Genomic DNA, 27381 nt, shown 5'->3' with positions numbered 1-27381 from the left:
CTTCTCTTCGTTAAACTTTGTAATTTATTCTAGATATTTTCTTAGGAGTTATAAAAGTTTACAATGAGATATTAATTTTGTTTGTTGTATATTACAGTTTGATTCATCGCGTTGTGTACTTCCCGTCTCGAGTCGTCTAATTAACACCTTCCTTCATTTATACAGGTAAGACCAGTACCTGTGTCATCGTCTCTCATTATATATATACAAAAGTGTCTAGCGTCTTGCCTTTGTATCATCACCATACATCGTGTTAATCATCATACATACATTATCATACACGAACACTTGCATCATCATCACCATCACCATCATCATCATCATCATCATCATCATCATCATCAACACAACACCATAAGTTTCCTCTATCTTACCTCACCTCCACCTTACATCAATATATCTTACGAGTTTTATTTAATATTTTATACATGACAACATTCACTAACTTGTAATTACTAAAAGATGATCAGTTTACACGAGCGTCACCTTCCTGTAGTATATCGCTAAAAAATATTAAAGTGTATTTTCCTTTTTTTTCCCAGTGGAGATAAAGTGTATTGGAAGTGAAGTGACCCAGTTCTCTCTACTAGGAAGTGTTCAGCCAGCAGGTCTTGGGGTGTCTGGTGGCCGTGGTCTGATCGTGGCTGTGGTCTGACAGTGGCTGTGGTCTGACCGTTGTTGTGGTCTGGCATGGTTGTGGTCTGACCGTTGTTGTGGTCTGACCGTGGTTGTGGTGTGGCCGTGGTTGTGGTCTGGCCGTGGTTGTGGTGTGGCCGTGGTTGTGGTGTGGCCGTGGTTGTGGTGTGGCCGTGGTTGTGGTCTGGTCGTTGCTATGTTATAACCGTGGTTGTGTTGTGAGAGTCGTAGGGTCGTGTCTCCCCTCGGCCGCAGCACAACATGTAATATTAAAGGTGATTGATTCAAGGTTTCCCCCTAATTACGAAATCGCGTGAGAAGCAGATCAGGTGAGCCACGTGTACGCGTGTGGGCCCCTTCGTCACTCCCGTCACACCCTGTCACTCATTGCTTCCGTTACCAGTATCCCCGTCACTTCTCACCCCCCCCCCCCCTCCCCACATTATCGGCATTCCTGTCTTTCTCACTCTCGTTACCGTCACTCATTACACCTTTTCCGTCACACCTCAAACCCCCGTTACTGTCAACACACTGATCATATCCGTCACATACGTTTTCTCCTCACTCTCTATTCTGTTAATCCCGTCAAACACAATTTCACTGCAGCTTTTACACTGGACGTTTATGCTTCTCACACTACAATCTCCTTGTTATTTTCACTGGCGTATCACTGTGGTATTGTCACTGTATTCCTTCACTGTCGAGCACTTCTAACCCACTTATCTTACACACTGTCTAACTTTATTACGAAAACTATAGGGTATAATTTCACTGTCTTGTTCTCCGTTGCATTTCACTGTCACTCATTTACGAAGAGGTTTTCAAAGTGAAATATTCACCGATAAATATTCCCTGTGTCACTGTACAATATTAACACGATTGGATAGAGTTAAAGACGCAATATCACTGTATAATATCACTATGGTACGCTATACTGTGTATATTCACTAAATTACATAATAAAATCAACCCAAAGGTAACACAACCTAACCTAACCAAACCAATTCTAACGCTACTTAACCTAATCAAACCTGACCTAACTTCCAAACTCACAATTGTAGCGTACGGAAATTCAGACTCGGTTACGTTTCCGGGTTCGTGGACAAATTGACTCGTGTTTCAGTGTCAGGTCATGTCACTTGGATACAAAAGTTCCTCCTTGGTAGAAAAGATAGATTTTCTACTTAACTTTAGCGTAACTTCTTATAACGAAAGATACAACTCGGGGGAAATCAATTGTTAGCGAAATGTGTGTGTGTGTGTGTGTGTGTGTGTGTGTGTGTGTGTGTGTGTGTGTGTGTGTGTGTGTGTGTGTGTGTGTGTGTGTGTGTGTGTGTGTGTGTGTGTGGACAATAAACAAAAGGAAAATACAAAAATAATCGTCGTTCTTCTTCTTCTTGTTAATTTTCTTCTCTCCCTTATCTTTTATTTTGCATCTGTTTTTTCTTCTTTTTGTTCTTCTATTATTCCTCTTATCTTTCATTCTTTATTTTATTATTCCCCTTTCTCACTTTTCCCTATTCACATGACTAGTATTCTCAAAAGGAAAGCAGTGGATTAATTTTTCACCTTCAAATTTACATAAAATAATATAACAAAAAATGACGACAAATACCTCGCAAGTTAAAAATTCTCGTTATTTTATTTTTCAGTATCAATAAAAAATCATTCTTACGTACAGCCTTCCCACCAGCCTATCCTCTTACATAAACCCCTCATAATCAAATTGCTTTTAGCGGTATAAATGAACTCAGAAGAACGAAGTCAATTTTGTGTTGAGATTGTCTTGAGCAACTTACTGACTGATACAATGAGATAATTATTTTTATATAGCCTTGAGTATTGAAATTAAATCAAAGGTTAATATAAGAAACTAAGGGGCTAAACTTGTGCAGGTAAGTGAAATATGGGTTGACATGACCGTAGAGTTTTTTTGGGGGGAGGTTGAATTGAAATGTCTACCTGGGGCCACTATAGTTATGACACTTCTACCTGAACTAGTATAATTATGGTACTTGATATTTACCTGAACTAGTATAATTATGGTATTAAATTTCTACCTGAGCTAGTATAATCATGAAACTAGCATAATAATAGCACGCCTCGTAGTCAAAACACATGTAAAAAATACCCTCACCTTCTAAATGTTATGTGCGTGTTACTCCCCCACACCGGCATGGGCCATAACCCTACACACGTTAAACCTGAGCCCTTATGTGAAGGTAAAGATAAGCAACACCTTCTCTGACTTTTAAGACATCTGATAACTAATGAGACACTGGGTTATCTAGAGTTAAGATACAGTGACTAGATGACAGTAGTAGCAACCCCCCCCCCACCACCTGCCGACGTATCTACACTTTGCATCACACACACACACACACACACACACACACACACACACACACACACACACACACCGGTAGAGTTACGTCGAGCACAGAGGCACAGAAATGGGTAGTGGGAACTATTCTAGACTTTAAGATAATCAATACTTCACTCCGGCCTTGCGTGCTGGGACTACTACTACTACTACTACTACTACGTTGAAAAAACTACTGGCACGCAGAATTCCTTATTTGCAACACTGAGTTCCCTGGAATATAATGACACACCCAGTACACCACACTCCAACCCAACCATAATTAAATAAGAAAAAAAGTTCTCGTATAAAAATGAATGAATGACAAAATAAGTAAGAAAAATAGACCAGTTAAATGATTGACTTCACCGAATAGCGTATACCGACCTGAGGCCAAATTCTCAAACACTCGTAAGTTGAAATTTTCCTCGTAACTGAAGATATGAGAATACTGTACCCCTAATAGATGAACTTAAGTGATTTACAGACACAACTAACGACAAAAATTATATCAAAACAACACTGTTACATGATCCTAACTCAATATATTCACGCAACATTAAAACAAGGAATGTAAATTAGCATATGGAATCTTAGTTGATCTGTATCCTGGCCATGTGAGTCAGTGAACCAGACACTGTGAGGGGGTCAATGCCCTAACCACAGCACAGCATACCACAGCACAGCACAGCACAGCACAGCACAGCACACCTCACCACATCCTTCTCATCACCAGGAGGAAGAGGAAGGTTAGGTTTCCTTTATGACAAAATACTCGGTGTGAATATTACTAACGTGGGTAAGTTTTTTCTTCGTCTCCAGACCAATATTGGATTATGAGATCATCGGAAATTTAATTTAGAAATACTTGGAATCACTCAGACATGTATAAATCAATAGAGTTTTCTGATGAGAACGAATTTGGGTATTTTGTACACCCCGAGGTCAGGTCAGGTCAGGTCAGGTCAATTCAGGTTAGGTTAGGTTAATATCACCATTTATAATGTATGGTGTCATCCCCACTGATGATATCACCATTACAACGCCATCACCATTAATAAATTCTCTCAACCTAAGGGCTGGCTAGAGGGAACATTTCATCAGGAAGGAGGGCTAGACGAGGGAGGGAGGGGGAAGGAGGAGGGAGGAGGGAAGGAGGGAGGAGGGAGGAGGGAGGGAGGGAGGGGGAGGGAGGGAGGGAGGAGGAGGACAGGCAATGGAGTGGTGAATAGGATGGGTAAAAAATAGATAGGGAGGGTAGATGAGGGGGTAAGGGAGGGGAGAGAGTGGAGTAGAGGAGGGGGAAAGTGAGGGAGAGAATTAGAGAGAGAGGGAGAGGGAATGACGGTGGGAGGGAGGAAGAGAGAGAAAGAATGAAGGACGAAAAGAAGAAGGGAGAGAAACTTTGAGAGAGAGGGAGGAGGAATAGAGGGACGAGAGGGAGGTGGGGTGTAGAAGAAGGAGAGGGAGGGAGGGAGTGTGAGTTAGTGCTCCACATCTAGGAAGTGTGGTGACTCAGACCCAGGAAGAGGAGGGGGGTAGGAGGGGGGGGGAGGCTGGAAAAGGGGATCGTCGGGATGTCTGGGTAGGTCGGCGCCAGCTAGGAGATGACGTCACAATATGTCTGGTGGGTGTGTGGCGCCGCTGTTGGCACTATGGCGCTGCGTGACGTCATGATGGAGCGCACGGGAGGTTCCTAGTGACTCAGAAGTAAGCTGGTGAGGCAGACTGACTGTGTGTGTGACTGGCTCTGGGACGGCAGTCATAGTTCGTGCTTCGGTGCCTCCACTGTGTACATATTACACAGAGGGTCATGAGGTTCACCAGTAGTGCCAGAGTGCCACCACGAGGATCACCATCAGTGTCACTATAAGCCTCACCATCAGTGTCACTATAAGCCTCACCATCAGTGTCACTATAAGCCTCACCATCAGTGTCACTATAAGCCTCACCATCAGTGCCACTATAAGCCTCACCATCAGTGCCACTATTACCCTCACCAACATGACATCAAATTAACACCATGGCAACAAGTAGAGCCATGAAACCAAACTCCTGCGGGTGCCAATCTCAAAGCAGCGTCAAACTATTATACCAGACAAGGGACCCATAATAATGCTATACCACGATGTGCCTTCCAATACATGGCTTTAACACCTGTCTATCATACTAATTAACCTGATTCTATACCTGTATTACCTGTATTATGTTCTGTAAAGTAAATAAGTGTCGTTGCTATCACTGTTATTATTATTATTATTATTGATATTATTATTGATATTATTATTATTATTATTATTATTATTATTATTATTATTATTATTATTATTATTATTATTATTATTATTATTATTATTATTATTATTATTATTATTATTATTATTATTATTATTATTATTATTATTATTATTATTATCTCCTTGTTATCTTACGCTGTTATCATTCCTATTATCACATTTCCATCTACCACACATCATCTTCCTTCCCACACCATTATATTAACACCAGAAATAAGTTAATTTAGTGTCAATATTATTTATGTACGAGTGAGTGAAGCTTTTTTTTAACATATCTATAAGTGCTAAATTACAGAAGTTAAGAATTTTTTTTATATATTTTCATTATTTAGGTTTAGGATCTATCATTATATTGTCTAAGTTAAGAGACCATAACTCTCATTAACCCAAATTAAGTAGTTTTAATTACTTCTCTCTGTATATTTAGGTTAAGGCACCATTACCCTAACCTAACCTAACCTAACTCTGTATGTGTGTTTAAATTCTGAATAAAGTCTCTGATTTGGGATTCGTGTTCCTTTTAAACCCCGAGTAATTTAACTTTTATTTTATGTGGTGTTATGTGGTGGTAAGTGGTGTTATGCGGTGTTATACGGTGTTATGCGGTGTTATATAGTTTTGTTATACGATATTATGCGGATTTATGTGGTGTTGTGAGGTTTCATATGGTGTTATGTGATATCATGCGATGTTATATGGTGTTATATCACGGTATGTGCTGTTATGTGATTTTAGTTCGTATTATATCACGTTATCTTCCAATCTAACAAGTTAAAGATACAATAAATATAACCTATAAGTTAAAATACTATTAAAACTATTACACAGACACACAGACACACAGACACACACACACACACACACACACACACACACACACACACACACACACACACACACACACACACACACAAGGTAATTAATATATGAGATCAAGGAACTCACAACAGGGAAGAGTTACCATACCAACCTCTCTGATACCCGAGTGACGGTGAGTTACTGAGAGTCTACGGAACTATCTGTGTTGGGGCCAAGGTTCCGAGTGTCCTAGTCAGGTCTATGAATACCCCATCCTAACTGACTCTACTGGCTCTGAGAGATAACTTTTGCCTTGGTTGATGTTGTGCGTGTTGATGTGATATATGACGTTTGTTTTGGTGATTTAGAGCCTGGCGTCATTATAAGCTATCGTCATGTGGGTTTTTTTTTTATAATCTTACCATAAACTTTACGTTATAATCCCTCAAAAACTAGAATAAAGTACATATCATCCATCTCTTTCATCCTTCTCATCCTTCCCACCCCTCTCATCCTTCGCATCCTTCTAATCCCTCCCATCCTTCTCATCCATCCCACCCCCCAGAGTTTACCAACATTCTAGCTGGACTAACAAGTGGCGGTAAATATTGATTCCCTCACCAGCAAGAGACAACTGAGTGAATGTTGCCCCAAGAACCCGGAACACCTGGCTGGGTAAACACGACATCATGCGTCAAGAGGACACACTGAGAGCGGAGGTTCATTCTCTGGCCGTTATTGTAGGAAGTTCTTACAAGATCCTACAAGAACGATTACAAGATCCTACAAGAACGAGTCCCTAACATATCCAGTAAATTGAAGGAAACTCATTCTCTTGTCCCCAGGAGGCAGGGTGAAGGAACACAGTGTGGGTAGGAGACGCCCTAGGATACTACTAACGTAAATCACACGATGGACAAAAGCTCCTTGCCGCAGGATTTACCTAGGTGTGAGGAGCCCCATTGAACACCTGAGAGTCATGGGGTGGGTCGAGACGTGAGGAAACAGTCATAACAATAACAATCATCCCGTGGCATTTAAGAATTTTTGCTGATCCTGAGTTACCGTGTGAGTCCCCCTCTCTCTCTCCCTGCCACCACCCCGGGCTGCTCCAGTAAGATTACCGTAGACGAGACTAAGAGATAATGTTATGGTGTCAAACACAAACTCCGCCATGTCGACACGTGATGTTAGCAACAGTCGCATAAGTATATACACAGTACATATAAACATAACAAGTATGAAATGTGAAATAATACACAAGCTCAATATTCCATTACCAGTTACACAGTAAATTGTTCGGTTATACACATATACTCACCGCCAGACTGACTCACAGACATACACCACAAACCATTATAATTATGTGTATATAAACAACATACTGCAGCAACATATGATGGGGACAGACTCACCTTCCTCATGTTGATCTTCCACCACACTTAATGCCGTTTGATATAATGTGTGTGTGTGTGTGTGTGTGTGTGTGTGTGTGTGTGTGTGTGTGTCCTAGATGGTGTTTAGTTTAACCTCACCATAATTCACGGATATTCACATATTTGTTTATGTCCAATGACTGTCAACACACACACTCTCTCTCTTCTACACTAGACAGAGGAGCACACACAGTATAATATACAGTGTGTGTGTGTGTATGTGTGTGGCTGCCGGTTATTGCCACACACACACACACACACACACACACACACGCTCGTTCAACAGTGTAGGTCAGGTACTGTACCACCTTGCAGTAAATAACTCTTATGGTGTTATAACAGTAGGGTGTAAATGTAAAATAGCCACATTTTATTCCAGTGTTTATAAGCTTTAATGGTAACTTTTGCCATAGTAGGTTGTCTGCCTGGGAGCAGACTGAAGCCTGTGTAGGAACCATTGATGGCGGAGAAGAGATACAACTTACAACAAGGTAGTCAATTGTGAAATAGTTTTCAAAAGCTCTCGCATCCAGCAGTGAGTTGGAGTATCACAAGCATTCTCACCAGCTACAATTATTGACACAACAAACACCTTTTATCAACATGTAGAAGCATTGTTTGCTTCAGAATCATAACTCACGAAACCTGAGGAGTGTGTCGTTAGGATGAGCCGAACTTTACAGCTTCTTACAGATGAGTGAGCCAGTTTCGTTTGAGACAAACTGCTGAAGCTTCATGAGTTAGGATTCAGAAGTTCGAAATTTAATAACCGGATCGATTCTGTCTTGTACACAACTGCCGCTAACTGTGAGCTAATTATAACACGGCTTTTCTTAGCTTCCAATTCTGATTGGCTCATTACCAATGACAATTCTGTGGTAAACAACTTCCCGCATAAGTGAGCCAACCACAACAAGGCTTTTCATAGCTTCTAGTTCTGATTGGCTCATTGGCAATGACAGTTGAATTACAGGACAGAGAATCATTTTGGTTACTGAATTTCGAATGAAAAAGTCGTAATTATTTAAGAATAGAGACAGCACAACAGAGAGGCATAATGAGTAGGAAAAGATAACTTATAAATAAGAGACGAGAGAAAAGTCTATTGACATTATAAATGTAAATAACGAAGGGAGTAAAGAAAACTGGTTAAGGGTAAGAAGGACACATGTGACACACGCACATTAAATATATTAGGTCAGAGAGAGAGAGAGAGAGAGAGAGAGAGAGAGAGAGAGAGAGAGACTAAAATGGAAAGGAAAGGAGGAGGAAGAACTTTAATAGGAGAAGGACAAGGAGGAAAAGGAAGGAAGGAAGGAAGAAGAAGAAGAAGAAGAGGAGGAGGAGGAGGAGGAGGAGGTAGTGGCTGCAGGTAGGGACTAGAGGCGCGCTGGTCGCTTCCTGGCATCTGCGGGAACAGTGTTCATGATGACTGGGCCCACAGTTTCATTAGGCTGATGGTACACACCTCGCCTCGCTGAGTATGACGGCGGCGGCGGTAGTGGTGGTAGTGGTGGTAGTAGTAGTAGTGGTAGTAGTAGTAGTAGTAGTAGTAATAGTAGTGGTTGTAGTAGTAATAGTAGTGGTTGTAGTAGTAATAGTAGTAGTAGTAGTAGTAGTAATATTATTAATAGTAATAGCGGTAGTAGTGGTGGTAGTGGTAATAGTGGTGGTAGTAGTAGTAGTAATGGTGGTAGTAGTGATGTAGAGGTTGGTAGAGGTTGTGGTTGGTGGTTGGTTGGCAAGGCATGGAAGAGAAGAGAAAAAAAGAAAAAGAGTAAGTACTGCTCTTTATATTCTTATTAGCAAACTGACTGACTGACTGACTGACTGACTGACTGACTGAACTGACTGACTGTGATAAATCAAGCACAACGCTCTCATTACTTTAAAGAAGAAATATAACAGTCGCTCATTTAAATCAATATTTTACATACACATTAAGGACCAAAATGGCTTATTACATGACCTAAATTACACACTGTATTATACTGTAATTACATATAATAAACTAAACAATACAGAACAAGGGGGATGCTATATAGTAAGTAGTTCTCACCTAGTACCATGAGGGAGAGAAGTGTCTTGTGACCCTGGATATAAGATATAAATTATAGCAATATATATATAATATGTTATAGTATACAGCTCTGATTAAAAAGAACCCGGAAATAGAGCAGGTGCTATATATGAGTTACATAGTCTGAGGTGTTATATTATAAAAAAAAACGAAGCACTAACGGCAGCAGCCAGTCATGTTGCAATTGCCAAGGTGTCAACAAGCAGAAGGTTCGTAAGATAAAGATGTGAATCAAGCGACAGATCAGCTGAGGGAAGGGATTAAAAAAAAAAGCATTGTCTCGTAGCAGGTGAACAGATAGGTGGATGAACAAGCTTATTAGTGGCGTAGTTACAGGTGCTGTGTAACCCCATATGGATAATTAAGTTCAATAGGTGTTATCTTATGCACTAACTACAATACAGAGGGTAAAAAATAACATACTGTAATTAATAAGTTATTTAGTATCACGCGGTTGTGGGGGTGGGGGGTGGGGGGTGGAGGGGGTGAGGTGAGGGGGGGGTGACGGGGGGTGAGTCATACTACATAATGCAGCAATATAAAGCCAACCCGGTATATTAAGCAGAAGCCAAAGATATTATAACCACACACATAAACAAACACACATTCAGTACAGGGGTGTGTTCAATAATCTCCAGCCACAGGGTTAGAGTTAATAGTGCAATGGATATAATGACACATCTTATTGATAATGTATGATGGCTTAAGGTTAGGTTAGGTTAGGTTAGGTTAGGTTAGGTTAGGTGGGAATGAGGTGTTGGGTAAAGTGACTCTTGCCATCAAGACACATTTATAATCTACCAACCTGAGATGGTGTTTATCTGAGTCCCTCATCAACAGACTCTTCAGTGCCCCTGAGTGTATCGGAGACTTACAAGAAACACTTAAGGATCAAATGAACAACTTATGTTTTTCCAGATGTTCTTTTGTTATTTTTTATAAGGTTATTTTAAGGGTTCAATTGATGCACGGTTTTGTTTTTAGATGTGTGGGTGTGTGTGGGTGTGTGTGGGTGGGTGTGTGTGGGTACAGAAGACGTTAACTATCCCTTTTAGAGAAGAACCAAATCCCAAGTTAAAAAATACAGCTCTGGTTTGTTTACACCGTGATGCATTATGGGTCGAATATAATCAAACATGGCTGACCCTCTGTTTACATGCGTGACGTCTCAGTATTGGCGTGTGTGTCGTGGAGTTATCTTACGCAAATTAAATACAAAAAATTACGCCAACGCAGGTGGAGGGCCGTTGTCCGACTGTCGATTGCGGGCATAATTTACACCGATAAAGGCTAATGTACACGCCAAAAAACTGGTTAACCCGAGAACTGGCTTTAACCTCTTGAGTACGACGATTTAATTTCTTCAGTACGACGTTTTAATCTTTTGAGTACGACGATTTAATTTCTTGAGTACGACGATTCAATCTCTTTAGAACTGGCTTTAACCTCTTGAGTACGACGATTTAATCTCTTGAGTGCGACGATTTAATCTCTTGAGTGCGACGATTTAATCTCTTGAGTACGACATTTTAATCTCTTGAGTACGACGATTTAATCATCTTAATACAATGTTATCATACCTGGTACAAGTTATCGTACTCAAAGGATTAAAACGTCAATACTAGGGATTTAATCATTGTACTCCGGGGTAACGACATTGTACTCAAAGGTTAAGATGTACTATCCAACGTACTAATTCATTGTACTCTGGGATAAGTCATTGTAATCCAAGGTTAAGGTGTACTATTCAATGTACTAAATCACTGTACTCAGGAGGCTAGCATCGTACTCATAGGGGTTAAACATCTATCCCAAAAGAAAAAAAAAATAATTACAATAAAAAATTCTAATTACAATTAACATAACACCTGTGGCAGCTACTGATCTATACACTGAAACATCCCACGTCAACCACCAAACATCAACCACCAAACATCCCACCTCAACCACCAAACATCCCACATCAACCACCAAACATCCCACCTCAACCACCAAACATCCCACATCAAACATCCCACATCAACCACCAAACATCCCACATCAACCACCAAACATCCCACATCAACCACCAAACATCCCACATCAACCACCAAACATCCCACCTCAACCACCAAACATCCCACATCAACCATCAAACATCCCACATCAACCACCAAACATCCCACATCAACCACCAAACATCCCACATCAACCACCAAACATCCCACATCAACCACCAAACATCCCACATCAACCACCAAACATCCCACATCAACCACCAAACATCCCACATCAACCACCAAACATCCCACATCAACCACCAAACATCACACATCAACCACCAAACAGAAAACCTCTCTCAGTGAAGAAGTCAACCAGTCAGTGAAGTCAGTCCAAGTCAGTGAAGTCAGTCAAGATTTAGCATCCATAGAGCTGTCTGATGATGATATTAAGAATAAAATACGAAAACACGAGATTATTACTTCTTTTAGCTGCAGTTGTTATTGAAGCTTTAGCTGTAGTTGTTATTGATGTTTTATTGATGCTTTAGCTGTAGTTATTATTGATGTTTTATTGATGCTTTAGCTGTAGTTGTTATTGCAGGTTTAACCGTAGTTGTTATTGCAGGTTTAACCGTAGTTATTATTGCAGGTTTAACCATAGTTATTCTTGCAGGTTTAACCGTAGTTGTTATTGCAGGTTTAAACGTAGTTGTTATTGCAGGTTTAACCGTAGTTGTTATTGCAGGTTTAACCGTGGCTGTATGTCTGGTTGGGAGGCTTAACCGTGGCTGTATGTCTGTCAGAGTATAAACGACGGAGTTTTTCCATCAATATCAGCGGATCCGTGTGGGGTTGTCGGGGCCATGGTGGTGGTAGTGGTGGTGGTGGTAGTAGTGGTGGTGGTGGTGGCAGTGGTGGTGGTGGTGGAAGGGGGGGCCGCAAGTCTCTGATGGAGTAGGGTGTTGTGTGGTCACCTCTACCTGGGCGTGAGTCAATGGTGTGTGTGTGTGTGTGTTTGTTATATGAGGCGGGGATGATATAATCCACGCGTCCTGGTCCCCTACCTGACCCTACCTGATACCCTCACCCCCTACCTGGCCTCTACTTGATACCTCCCTCACCCCTACCTGACCCTACCTGATACCTCCTCAATTTCTACCTGACCCTACCTGATAATTCTCACCCCCCTACCTGACCCTACCTGATAATTCTCCTCATCCCTACCTGACCCTACCTGATACCTCCTCACTCCCTACCTGACTCTCTACTTGATACCTCTCACCCCCCTACCTGGGACCCTACCTGATACCTCCTCTATCCCTACCTGACTCTCTACCTGATACCTCCTCACCCCTACCTGGACCTTACCTGATACCTCTCACTCCCCCTACTCTGACCTTTATCTTGATACCTCACCCTACCTGGACCTCACCTGATACCTCCTCACCCCTACCTGACCTGATACCTCCCTCACCCCCCTACCTGACCCTATCTGATACCTCACCCCTACCTGACTTACTTGATACCTCCTCACCCCCTACCTGACCCTTACCTTGATACCTCCCCCATCCCTACCTGACTCTACCTGATACCTCCTCACCCCCTACCTGACCCTACCTGATACCTCCTCACCCCCCTACCTGACCCTACCTGATACCCTCACCCCCTACCTGACCCCACCTGATACCTCCCACACCCTACCACTACCACCTACTCACCACCACACACACACACAACAATGGAACCTTCCAAGGTACTTCAACTCGCAGTTCCTTGTTATCAAGACAACAAACACAGCGACAAGACTCTCTCTCTCTCACACAACAACACGACAAAAATATTCACCACTACCCCCTTCAACACTACCCCTCACTCACTACCCTCAATATTATTTCCACTAGTACATCTACTTCCACTACCACGGTGTTTTCGAGATGGGTGTGTGGGGCGGGCGGTGGCGGGGCGGGGCGGGATGGGGTGGGGCACGGTCTATCCCAGACGGGGGGTTAAAGGACAGTCCCAGTTTAGAGAGTGTGAGGTGCAGGAGGGGCTACCATGAGTAATGTTAGTTGTGTTGTTTGATTCCCAACCTGTGGGGCCTGGCTTACTGTTGGCTTGCCTTCACCACCACCCAGCCTCACCTCACCCAGCCCTCACCACTCAGCCTCCCACCACTCAGCCTCACCACCCAGCGCCCTCACCCACCCAGCCTCCCCACCACCCAGCCCTCACCAATTCAGCCCTCACCACCCAGCCTCACCACCCAGCCTCACCACTAGTTCGACCACCCAGCCCTCACCACCCAGCCCTCACCACCCAGCGCCTCACCACCCAGCCCCTCACCACCCAGCCCCTCACCACCCAGCCCTCAACACCAGCCCCTCACCACCCAGCCTCCCTCACCACTCCAGCCTCACACCACCAGCCTCACCACACCCAGCCCTCACCACCAGCCTCCTCACCATTCAGCCTCACCACCAGCCCCTCAATTAATTATATGGAAAATTAACATCAGTATGTGTTAATATGATTTCTTACAGAAGCTTCTCCATGACACTTTGAGCCTGATACTGAGCGCCATGAAGCTCACACTGAGCATCAAGAAGCCACACTGAGCATCATGAAGCCTTCACACTGAGCATCATGAAGCCTCACACTGAGCATCAAGTGAAGCCTCACACTGAGCGCCCAAGTGAGGTTTCACACTGAGCATCATGAAGCCTCACACTGAGCATCATGAAGCCTCACACTGATCATGAAGCCTCACACTGAGCGCCATGAAGCCTCACACTGAGCATCATGAAGCCTCACACTGATCATGAAGCCTCACACTGAGCATCATGAAGCCTCACACTGAGCATGAAGCCTCACACTGATCATGAAGTCTCACACTGAGCGCCATAACGACCCTATAGGGAACATTACGTGGAAGATTAACTCACAGATACAAATATTTGTTTGTTTACTCTGGACAAAAACAAACATTACGGGATGAGAAACAAAGTCAATTCCTCAAAACTCGGAAGATAAATTTTTTCCCCCTAAGTGAAGTGTGAAGGCATCTAACTAGTATTACATAAGTTACTATACGAAGATGGATTCTTAAATGTTAGTAAAGTTCAATTTTCCTTCTAATTGGAGAATGATGACAGGTAATTATCTTAAATGAGATGATGAAAGTTCATAAGTTAGTAATATTTTTTTCGAACTGGAGGTGTATGAATGCCTCTTAATGGTTCAATGGTTCAAAATGACTCCAAATTTGCTCTGAGACTTTAGCGTTATTTCGTTTTGCTCGCCTCAAGTTACAGGAACATTGATAACGAAGAAATATTTGTGAAACCCTGAGTCTGACCAAGATGGAGTCAGTCCTGGGGGGCGGCAAGAAGGTGGTGGGTGTCAGAAGGGAGGCAGTGGGCGGCAGGAAGGTAATGGGTGGCAAGGAGCAGCAGCAAGGAAGTTGTGGTGGGTGACGGGGTGGGGGGAGGGAGGCAAGAAGGTGGGTGGGTGGCAGAAGGGAGGTAGTGGGTGGCAGCTGGTACTATCCCTTAGACAAAAGACGGTCACATTTGTTAGACTCTGACAGCAGGTGGTGTTGGGTGGACAAGCCTGGGCCACTACCCACCCCCCACCCACCACCCACCACCCATCACCCACTCTCATATAGAAAGGTTTATGTGCCCACCCTACAGTAAGTGATAGTATAAGACTACATGTAACTGACTCACTTACACGACCCACAGGTGAATCCTCAAAGACCCCCACAGTTAAACAAATCCTTATAACTGGTGATATAAGACTGTAAACTAACTGACTAACCTGACTAACAAAACTGTATTAAGACTACCAGTTAAGAGGAAAGTGCTCAACCAACAAAGCTTTGAGAGTCAGGATCAGGGCCAGAGTGTGTGTGTGTGTGTGTGTGTGTGTGTGTGTGTGTGTGTGTGTCTGGCCTCGACGTGTGAACATTTGGTACTCCAGCCATACTCTGTTTACCTCCAGGAGTCAAGAAAAAAATGGTAATAGTTATTTGAGGAGATTTTCACCATGGTGTTTTAATAGGCATTATCACCGTGAGTTTCTAGATGGTGAATTATGTCTCGTATTTCTTGGTTGGGAGTTTTAGTGACTGACTCTGGGATTTTTGGGATGACTGACTCGGGTTTTTTTGATTGATTGACTCTGGTTTTTTGGGAACTGACTCTGCGCTGTGGTGTTGTGGTTGTTCGAATACAGGAATCCTTCACTGATTTGAACTTACACCCCTTAAAGGAACCTAACCTAACCTAACCTAACCCCATACCCTTACGACGTCACGATCCAGCAAGAGTATAAAAGGGAGGATAACTAGCTGTTCCTCTTCAGCCAGTACTCGGGGCGTCTCCTGACAACACGGAAGAGGAGGAGGAGGAGGAGGAGGAGGAGGAGGAGGAGGAGGAGGAGGAAGATGAGGAGGAAGAGGAGGAGGTGGTCTGACAGCCTTACTCCTCATTCTCACTATGTGCTGTCACCTGGTCGGATAACATGAGTTCAGGTATTGTCAACAACTTCACTTCTCCCTTAAATAGATTGACACTGATCTACCCTTGATGATAATAATGTTCTCTCAAGGTGGAATAGATGGCACGACTACTACTATTGCTGCTGGTATTACTGCTACTACTACAACGTCTACAACTACTATAAGTTTTGATACTACTACTTCTACTCTCTCTCTCTCTCTCTCTCTCTCTCTCCACACTTATCATTACTACATTTGACATTTTCTCTCGGTTATTTGTCTTCCATCCTCCATTACTCAAGGCGTCATCATGTGTGTTAGTGGAGCTGCTTACAATAGAGGTGTGTGTTGGGTGTGAGGAGGAGGTGTGTTGGGTGTGAGGAGGTGTGTTAGGTGCGGGAGGAGGTGGGGGGGGGAGGAGATGTGTTAGGTGCGGGAGGAGGTGTGTGGGGGTGCGGGAGGAGGTGTGTGTGAGTGCGGGAGGAGGTGTGTGGGGTGCGGGAGGAACGGGTCCCCTCTTCACACCACAGCGTTGCGTTCTAAAGGTGATGTAGTGGAGGTGTTCCCGTGGATGGCTCAAACATCTTGAGTCTTTACCCTGTGACGAAAGAGGGGAGTCACTTGTCACCCCCTGTCCGAGCGGGTGCTGGGGGAGGGATGGGGAGGTGGGGGCAGGGGGGAGGAGGAGGGGGGAGAAGTGGAGGGGGAAGTAGAGGAAGGGGGAAAGTAGAGGAGGGGGAGGTAGGGGGGAAAGGGAAGTAGGGGGGAAGTGAGAGGAAGAAATTGGAGGAGAGCGACGGGAAAGAGAGAGTGGGATATCAATAGTTCTTCCATCAGTTTGTTCCTCAAATTATCCGTCTGTTGGTCTGTAAGCTCGTCTATCTGTCTGTCTGTTTATCCACCAGTCCGTCCATCCGTCCATCCGTCCCTTTAAGCCATTGGTCTCTGCATCATAACCAAAAGTTCGACGGGGTGCAGCACACAACTCTAACTTCGCCCATATGTTTTGTTTTTACACACAGGTGATGAACCTTATCGATTTGAGGGTCGGTCGAGTGGGGGTCAGCCATTTCCCACGATGGCTTTAGTGAAATGAGTGAGCGTGCCGCCATCCCCTTAGGCTGAGGGGGAGGCGGAGAGGCGGGGGAGGGGGGCGGGAGTAGGGATTCAGGGGGAGGCGGAGAGGCGGGGGAGGGGGCGGTCTTCTTTGGCTATTTAAAGGAGCGTACGTCATTTATCCTTCAATTATATTCTAGTGACAAATATTATATCTGACTCCTTACGTTAGGTTAGGTTAGGTTTCAGCTGAGTTAGGTTAAGTTAAATTAACTCCCCCTAGGACATACTCAAGAGTCTTACCCGCATCAGGTCAATTATTTAACGAGGGAGACACCTTTAATTTAACATCGTGTCCATCCTCACCTCCCACTGCGCCAGGAGGACGAGGGAGAAGAGGAGGAGGAGGAGGCGAGGAGGAGGAGGAGAGAGAGAGTGTCCAGGGCCGTGTGTGTCAGAGTACCACCGTCACTCCTGTTGGACAATTGGTTGGACTCTGGGGGAGGCAGGTGAGGGTTTCGTACTCTCAAGTAAGGTCAACAAACTCTGTCTCTCGTCTCTGGTACTCACTGACCTAGTTACTCCCTGCATCTCCTGACACTCCCGACTCTCCTGACACTCGTAGCTCTTTTGACACTCCTAACTCTCGTAGCTCTCCTGACACTCCTGACTCTCGTAGCTCTCCTGACACTCCTGACAATCTTGGTCCTCCTGACACTCTTGGCTCCCCTGACACTTTTGACACTTCCAACCCTCCTGACACTCCTGACATTTCTGGCCCTCTGGTACTTTAAGACACTCGCTTCTCTCCGTCAGTCACGTCACCACCACACACCCCCTGGAGGCTGTGTTGCTTCCCTTCTTCAGCGGCCAACACCCCTCTTCCTCCTCTCACCTCTCCTACGTCTTTCTCTTCCTACCCCCCTCCTCCTCTTCCTCCTCCTCTCGGGTGTTCCTCATAGGCATCATCTCGTACCATAACCTCTCCCCCAATAATAATACACCAAAGGGACCTTCTCTTATCCTTATTACGCTCTCCAAATTGGTACCACCGGAGTACAAAGGTCTACAAATTCTTTTTTTTTCTCCTCGCGACAATTCTCAAGTAGAAATTCCCGTCTTGAGTGTTGTTATTCTGTCTCTGTTATGACTTACCATTATATTATTCTAATTAACTTTGTATGTATGTATGTATGTATGTATGTATGTATGTATGTATGTATGTATGTAGGGCATGATGAGTCGGATGAATACCTGTCAGAGATCGCTGGTAAAATGTGCCCTAGTCTTAATTAATAACCAGTCCACCTGCCCTTTACCTATCAGACCAATCCATTAATAACAAAGACCCATTATGACCTGGACCAATTAGGAATGGTTAGTTTAGACTTAGGTTAGGTTAGGGATCTAATACATCTAGAGATCAGACCTTCTCCGCCCTCACCTGCCAGATACACTAATACGACACCAGGTACCAAGGTGTAGTGACTGCTAATTACCACAGGTGAACGGTAACCTTGCGTTATGTATATTTGTTCCATTGTTATTATTCATTATATTCTGTTTGTGGACGTACTTCTGCATCATCATCATCATCATTGTCATCATCATCATCACTGTACACCACACGTTCCAGCATCATCATTTAACTCTATGTGTTCGCCTTCAACAACACTGACTCCTCCTATGACACTGTTACCTGGGCGCTAAGGGTCAGAGGTCACCAGTCACAGCTTGTGGGTTAAATAGGTTTCACCCCTTCCCTCCTATCGTAACCATTACAATTTGGTAGCCATTAAGTCTGGGGCCCATTAGGACTAGGGTCTATTAAGGCTAGATGGGGCCCAGTTGACCACTCATAGCCAAGTTGATTCATCCTCTTGTCTCTGAGGTCACAACTTAAACACTTCTACCCGATTTAATTCTTTAATATATACCTGGTAGACCTGTATACAGCCCCCCTCCCCCCCCCCGACGGTGACCTGTTGAGTTTGGTAACCTACTTTATGACACGATGACATAGTTTATGACACAGTAACCTACTTTATGACACAGTGACTTACTTTATGACACAGTGACCTACTTTACTTACACGTTTGACCTGTAATGACCACCCAAACACCCTTACCTGTCAATCAATAAGGAACAACTACACTAAAGGTACTCACTCACACCAGTTGGGACCTTTGTCTTAGTAGTGACCTTAACCTTTGACCCTCTGACCCTAACCTTTGACCCTCTGACCCTAACCTTTGACCCTCTGACCCTAACCTTTGACCCTCTGACCCTAACCTTACACCCTCTGACCCTGACTTTTCACCTTTTGACCCTGACCTTACACCCTGTGACCCTGACCTTACACCTTTGACCCTAACCGTTCACCCACTGACCCTAGGAACACAGCAGCTGTAGGGGTCATGTATGTACGTACACTGTAGTTCTTCTTGCTGTAGAGTTATGGCAAGAACACATGTACACACTCACAGAACGTGGATACAGTCAACATGGGTCACCCTGCTCACATGACCCAGTATGACCCCGTACATGTGAGTGATACGAGATGATTTAATATTCTGGTAAAAAAATCAATTCTTTTAGAGGACAGTTGTCTCTTGATCTACAAAACACTCTTGGTGTTATCAATGGCGTCTGTTTATTTACATTGTGTTGTCTTCGTTATATCAGCCAATAGTATTCTTGTAAACAATAATAGTCTCCCAAAACAACGCTGCATCGCTCTAGTAACCAATAGGATTCTTCGTTCCAAAATCTGATTAACCAATGGGCGTTCCCTCAAAGAACAGATAAACCAATAGAAACCTCCCTAGAAAACAATCTGATTAAACCATTGGCGTTCCCTCAAAAACATAATCATGGTGGGGATTTAACGTCGACACAGTGATAGGAATTCTTTAAGGTTTTAATATATTGCACTGAGACGTGTGTGTGTTTGTTTAGGTCAGGTTAAAGTTAGACTGAGACGTGTGTGTGTTTGTTTAGGTCAGGTTAAAGTTAGACTGAGACGTGTGTGTGTTTGTTTAGGTCAGGTTAAAGTTAGACTGAGACGTGTGTGTGTTTGTTTAGGCTAAATAGACTGAGACGTGCGTGTGTTTGTTTAGGCCAGGTTAAAGTTAGACTGAGACGTGTGTGTGTTTGTTTAGGTCAGGTAAAGCTAGACTGGAGACGTGTGTGTTTGTTTAGGTCAGGTTAAAGTTAGACTGAGACGTGTGTGTGTTTGTTTAGGTCAGGTTAAAGTTAGACTGAGACGTGTGTGTGTTTGTTTAGGTCAGGTTAAAGTTAGACTGAGACGTGTGTGTGTTTGTTTAGGTCAGGTTAAAGTTAGACTGAGACGTGTGTGTGTTTGTTTAGGTCAGGTTAAAGTTAGACTGAGACGTGTGTGTGTTTGTTTAAGGGACACAAGACTAACGTTATTTTTCCATATGAAGAGATTGAAGATTACGAGCAGAGAGGAAACTAATACTTTCTTAATATACTTTCTTCAAGGTAGATTAATATGCAAATTAAGGGTCTGCAGGTGTGAGGTTTAGTCATGTTGTCTACTGGGGTTTAATTATTAACTACAAGGTTTATTTAAGATTCTCTCAGGTGATGTAATTGTTTTAGGAATGAACTTTGAGTGTACCTGAATATGACTCTAAACTAACCTAACCTAACCAAACCTAACGGAAACTTAACAAACTGAGCCTAACTTAAACTATACTAACCAAAACTAACCTAACCTAACCATACCTAACGGAAACTTAACAAACTGAGCCTAACTTAAACTATACTAACCAAACTAACCTAACCTAACCAAACCTAACGGAAACTTAACAAACTGAGCCTAACTTAAACTATACTAACCAAAACTAACCTAACCTAACCATACCTTACCTAACCTAACGTAACTAGAGCTAACCTAACCTAAGCTGGGACCTGAATATTCTTCTTTGTGCGGAATCTGTTGATCTGGGACTCGTATACAAGTGATTCTCGTTAATTAGAACCTCGAATATTAAGTCTTTGTGCTTAGTTTTGTCTAAGTTACATTAGTTTAGAAGAAATTAGTTTATTTTCTTTTAAGTTAACATAGTTTTGCTTACGTTAGATTACACTAGTTTAGCTTAGGTAACTTTGACTGCTGTGTATATACAGGTGTGTGTGTGTGTGTGTGTGTGTGTGTGTGTGTGTGTGTGTGTGTGTGTGTTAAACATGAACGACAACATACCTTATTTCTTCATATTTTTTTCCTTTATTTAAACACCTTCAGCGTCCATGACACCCTAGGGGGTCATTAAGTAGTTTATGCCATTATGAGGTTCCAAACTACTACTGGGTGCTTGTAAAGAAAGGAGATTCCCCCTCCACCCAGAGAGAGAGAGAGAGAGAGAGAGAGAGAGAGAGAGAGAGAGAGAGAGAGAGAGAGAGAGGCGTCAAGTACGTCAGGAAGACCCTCAGTAGACAATATCAAGAAGAGTTAAAGTGTCTTAGAACAGCTTCAGGTGTGACTCAGGTAATATTGTCCATTAGGCCAAGACAGACACAGGTACAGGTAGAAGGAAGATAATGAAGTAAGAGAACTATGAAGAGCAGTAGTGATGATGAATGTTGATCAGTTGTGTTTTGAGAGGCTGCATGTTTATAGGAACCACCTGAAGATTAGGCACCCTCTAGTTAACTTCACCTGATGATTGAACAACAGGTGACATAAACAGGTGTGTAATTTTCAGGTGGTCCATTTATAGAGTAGGTTTAGGTGGTGTGACGATAGCAGCCTTGACTATACTGTGTTATGGAATGTTGGATTCCTTATAATAAGTGATATAAGAGTTGAATCCCTTATACACAGTGTTTAAAGAGTGTTGGAACCTTTATTTAGAAGTATCTTGAGTATTAAACCCTATACATAAAATGTTATAGTGTTCGATCTAATGTAAGGAGTATCGTAGAATGTTATAGTGTGTTATTGAATGTTATAGAGGATTAAGTCCTTGATAAAGAATTACTGTGGTGTAAACTCTCTTTTAAAGGTGCTATAGGGTGTTCAGAACCTATTAAAGGTGGTTATATATTAGGCCCCTTATATAAAACGTTATAATGAGTTGGAGTCCTTATAGGTACCAAAGTGTTGGATTCTATATATGACTCATAGTGTTGGATTCCATGATATAAGATGTTTGAAGTGTTGGATCCTTTAAAAGGGAATTTTGTAGTATTGGACCCTGTAAAGACAATGTTATTTTGTCACTTCAGGTGTTGTAGTTATAGTGTTAGAAGAGTTTGGATACAGTTGGCTAGATTACTATGATTCTGCTGTCGATGATCTGTGCCGCAGCTATGACATGTGAGAGAGAGAGAGAGAGATAACGTAGTTCCTGGTGGCGGGACAGTGTGTTTCAAGAACTGGTGTGTGTTGAAGGTGTTCGAGAGAGGTACAGTAGAGAGTAACCATTGATAAACGTGTAAATAAATAAAGAAATGTTAGTGTAAAGTGTGTAAGTTGTACTGTGTTACGAGTGTGTGAGTAGAGTGTGTGAGGGTAGACTGTAGTGAGACAACAGAGAGTGAGCCAGACTGAAGTGTGAGGAGAGAGCGGGGGTGTGGGCGGAGGTGAGGGTGTCCGGCAGGCAGGGAGGCAGGCAGGTGAGGGTAGAAGCTTACCGTGCGTGTAGAGAGAGGGCGGCTTACCTCTCTCGGTGCCCGTGGGCATCTCTGGGGCACTGACGGCGCCGTCGCTCTCGTCCTCGCTCACCGCCGGTCCCCCGCGGGCCTCGAACCTAACGTGCGAGCCCCCGCGGTGGCGGGAGGAGTGGCGAGGCAGGGAGTTGGAGCGGGCAGCCGCGGTGCCTCCTGCAGCTCCGGTGTGGTGGGCGCCCCTCGCCCTCGCCAGGAGGGACGACCGTGGGAGAGTGACCTCTGTGTCGCTGGCGTAGTCCACGGAGCGCGTCCTCTGACGTAGCGCACTCAAGCGCCTCATGGTCTCCTGGTACCGCTCCAGGGTGGCCCGGTCCGTCACTTGTGCCCCCGAGGGATACTGTAGTGTGGTCGCCTTGAGCCGGCGGGCCGAGGGACCGGTGCCTTCATAGTCACTCAGACTCTCGCGTTCTGTGGCAGGCAGCCGCTGGTCGCTGAGGGTGCGGGCTAGCCTGGGTCTACCCACGCTGCTGCGGCCCAGGGTTCCGTACATCGGTGGCTCCTGGGGCCGCATTTGCCTCCCTGGGATCTGCCCCGCCTGTAGAGCCGCGACATCCACTAGTTCACCCGGAAGAGGCCCGTAGAAAGAGTGCACACGCTCTGCTAGTGACTCTAACGTCTTGGGATATGACCGTTCGTATGGTGTAAAGTGCTGCTGCTGTTGCGGCCGCGGCTGTTCCGTGATGACTGGTGGGGGAGGTTGGTAGTAGCGCTCTATGTCCGACCCAATAGGCGGACGGGGTGGAGCGCCGTACTGCTGGATGGGGGCGCCTGGCACCCCTGCTTGGCGGCCACTCCGCGGTTGGTAACCAGGATGGGTAGCATGAGGGCCTATTGGGGCCCCCATCATACCGGGCGGGGCTCCTTGGGGTGCTTGCTGGGGCACACCGAAGGGACCTTTACCCGGTATTCCTCTTGTGCCATAGTATATTAGCGGTTCCTCGTGACGGAGTGCTGACATAGTTTCCGGAGGGCGGTACCGAGGCAGTGTGCTGAATCTAGATTCCTGAGTTTGTGGTACTCCGGGCGGCGGCCGAGAAGGTGGCGGTGGCGGCCGCCCAGCCATAGCACCGAAGCGCAGCGTGTCCCCGTTACTGTTCGAGTCTTCTGGAGGCTCCTCTTCGTACTCCTTCTTGATGACGACGACGGGCGGCGGCTTAGGCTCGTGTCTGGGCTGTGGAGATGGCGGCGCCCCCCGTCCACCCCGCCGCGACCTGGTGGTGAGAAGGAGGCGGCGCGGGATGCTCATGATGATGACCACGTCGTCCAGGCCCATGCGCGTCACGTCCACCAGGTTTACCGCCAGGATCTCGTCTCCCACACGTAGGCAGCCGGAGTTGTAGACGGGAGACTCCAGGGCGATGCGGGAGATGAACACGCCCTCAGCACGGTCGGCGCCGTTGCCCTCACGAATGTACAGTCCCAGCGTCTGCCCGGGGCGCTTCACTATCTCCACCATCTGCACGCTGAACTTGGTGTTCTGAGGATAAACAACCACATCAGTCAGGCAAACAACTTAAATATCTAGCACAAGTAGTTCTGGCAAGACAAGAAAAGACTGAATGTTTACATCAAGCAATATTAGATTGGTTACGTTAACATCTAAGAAAACAAAGTCCACACAAAACTGACCCTCCCGAGGTAACCCACAACAGCACCTGATATACTAGAGTTGTACATCATCAACTACTCTGCCCTCCTGCGCCCTCCTCACGTGACAACAACCAATGACCCTCACCCCAGCCTTAACTCCTCCTCAGCCAATCACTATCAATCTCTCAACTTGTAGGTGAGTTCTTGGCCAATCATGGATCAGCTTTATCGTCTTCCTCTTTATCATGAAAATTGACCTTAACGATTGTTGAGCGTAACAACTACAGGTAGATAACATGTAGGCCTTTACACGATGTTTAGACTGACTTTACACGATGTTTAGACGGACTTTACACGATGTTTAGACGGACTTCCAAGTTTCAAATTAATCCGATTAAAAACTTAGGGCCAGTTTACTCGAACAAACTTTTCGTGACTGATGAAGGGACGGACAGACAGACTGACGAACGGAGAGACGAGGGTAAACACTATATTCACCCTTTTGAGTGATCATAACGATAAAAATAGTGATATATTTTATATTAATGTAAAATATAAAAAAGTAAAATACTATTACTACTAAAATGGTTCTCTTCTTCACAGGGATGAGAGAGAGAGAGAGAGAGAGAGAGAGAGAGAGAGAGAGTCATGGCCAGCTCTGGTAAACGCCGCTGGCCAACCCTCAGTAACCGTCCTATAAACTTGACCCAAATTGAAGACAATGTTTCAATATTATTTTCATATTTTACGGGGCTTTAACCAGACCATTGTTGTACAAAGCTGTTGCCACACTCTAAGAAACTGACATTGATGCTCCGTGTATCTTGTTGTCTGTGTCCTGCTCTCACACACACACACACACACACACACACACACACACACACACACACACACACACCACTCGCCTGTCTCTTGAACTATTTCTATTCTCTCTCAAAACACAACCATTGGCCTCCACTTTCCTGTCAGCTTACAACACAATAAACTCTTCCTAACACACAGTTCACTCGTAAGCTGTACTCAGTATACTGTACTCCCTCCCCACTGTCATCTTTACCATTCCCACTCACTCCCACTCACTGACAACAAACAAACTCCCACTCGGTCGATTACTGCCTTCATGACCAACATCTTATTTGAGAGGCTTTGTATCCATACCTCTCCTCTCCCCTCTCTATCCTCCCACTCCATGAGATGCCCCACACACCACTCTCCGCCCCCTCCCCCCACTCCATGAGAGGGTGTACCTGGGGTGGTCATGACAGGTATGAGATTGAGTTACGCTGCCGACACTGTGTCCGATATTCAAGAGGAACTTCCCCGTGCAAGAGGGGAGGAAGAGGGGGGGGAGGGGGGAGGGGGTAGGAGGAGGAAGAGGAGGAAGAAGAACAGGAGAAAATGAGGAGGAGGAGGAGGAAGAGGACGGGGACGGGGAACAGGGCGGTGGGGAGGAGGAGGAGGAGGAAGAGGATAGGCTAGGTTAGGTTAGGATAGGTTTGGTTAGGTTAGGTTAGGCCTCGATCCTAACAAGAAAATTTCCTGTGTCGTGATGTGTGAGTGCATGAGAGTGTGTGTGTGTGTGTGTGTGTGTGTGTGTGTGTGTGTGTGTGTGATAACGGGCAGTGTGGCGGTGAGTAGATCATCGGGGCACAGGAGGAAGATTAAGAGAAAGAGATCTGAATAGGATTTCGACACAGAGGTAAGGTAAGGTAAGGTAAGGTGAGGTGAAGTAAGGTAAGGTAAGTTATGTATAAAAGGTATAAGGTAAGGTAAGGTATGTGAAGTAAAGTAAGGTAAGGTATGTAAAGTTAGGAGGTAAGGTGAAGTAAAGTATATGTATGTATGTATAAGGTAAGGTAAGGTAAGGTATGTAAGGTAAGGAGAAGGTAAGGTATGTGTTGTAAGGTAAAGTAAGGTATGTATGTAAGGTAAGTAAAGGTAAGAAGGTAAAAAGGTAAAGGTATGTAAGGTATATGTATGTGATGTAAAAGGTAAGGTAGTAAGGTATAAAAGGTAAGGTAAAGTAAGGTAGGTAAGAAGGTAAGGAGGTATGTATAAGGTATGTAAAGGTAAAGGTAAGGTATGGGGTGAAGTAAGGTAAGGTAAGGTAAGGTAAGGTAAGGAAGGTAGTAAGGTAAGGAAGGTGAGGTAAAGGTATAGTAAGGTAAGGTAAGGTAAGTAAGGTGGGGGTAAGGTGGTAAGGTAAGTGTTGCAAGGTGAGGTATGTAAGGTAAGGCAAGGTATGAAGTAAGGTATGTAAGTAAGGTGAGTGTATGTATGTAAGGTAAGGTAAGGTATGTAGTAAGGTGAAGTAAGGTAAGGTAAGGTATGTAAGGTAAGGTAAGGTAAGTATAAGAGGTAAGAGGTAAGGTAAGTATAAAGGTAAGGTAAGCAAGGGGTAAGGTGAAGTAGTAAGGTAAGGTAGAAGGTAAGGAGGTATGGAGGTAAGGTGAGGTAAGGTAAGGTAAGGTAAGGTAAGGTAAGGTGAGGTAAGGTAAGGTAAGGTAAGGTAAGGTAAGGTAAGGTGAGGAAGTAAGGTTAGATCAACAACAATATAAACTCACTCGTACCTGGGCGGCGAGGAAGCGCTTGGCCTGGTCGTAAGCTTGGCGACTGAGTGTGCGGGGGTCGAGGAGACGCACCACCATCTCTCCCCGCCTCCACCACGTCCAGAGCTGCTGCCGTCGATGCATCATGGTCATTCTCGACTGTCTCAATCTGCCGGAAGATCTCCGTGCTGATGCCGCTAACCTGTAGGAGGACAATGGCTTAGTGGCGAATGAGACAAGATAACTAACTGTATCTACACGGTAGTTTGTGATACGTGTGGTAATGGCTGTACCTGTGTTTGTACCTGTATCTATACCAATTATAAATCGTACCTATACCTGTATTGTACCTGGATTTTCTCAGTACCTACACCAAATGATGTAATTATTTCACCTG

At 44.4% G+C, this 27381-nt stretch overlaps 1 protein-coding gene across 1 annotated transcript in view; it reads right to left on the bottom strand.

Annotated features, from left to right (window-relative positions):
• LOC121858086 (rho GTPase-activating protein 100F-like) overlaps window positions 1-27381 on the bottom strand; it is a 96569-nt gene that overhangs the window by 20866 nt on the left and 48322 nt on the right. Inside the window, 3 exon segments of the mRNA XM_042354325.1 lie at window positions 22837-24322; window positions 27006-27090; window positions 27092-27186. Coding sequence (XP_042210259.1) covers window positions 22837-24322; window positions 27006-27090; window positions 27092-27186 — 1666 coding nt within the window.

The sequence above is a fragment of the Homarus americanus genome, unplaced genomic scaffold, assembly GCF_018991925.1.
Source record: "Homarus americanus isolate GMGI-L3 unplaced genomic scaffold, GMGI_Hamer_2.0 scaffold7735, whole genome shotgun sequence".
Lineage (NCBI taxonomy): Eukaryota > Metazoa > Arthropoda > Malacostraca > Decapoda > Nephropidae > Homarus > Homarus americanus.
Note: the sequence above shows the minus strand (reverse complement) of the source record. Positions and strands in the feature narration are given on the sequence as shown.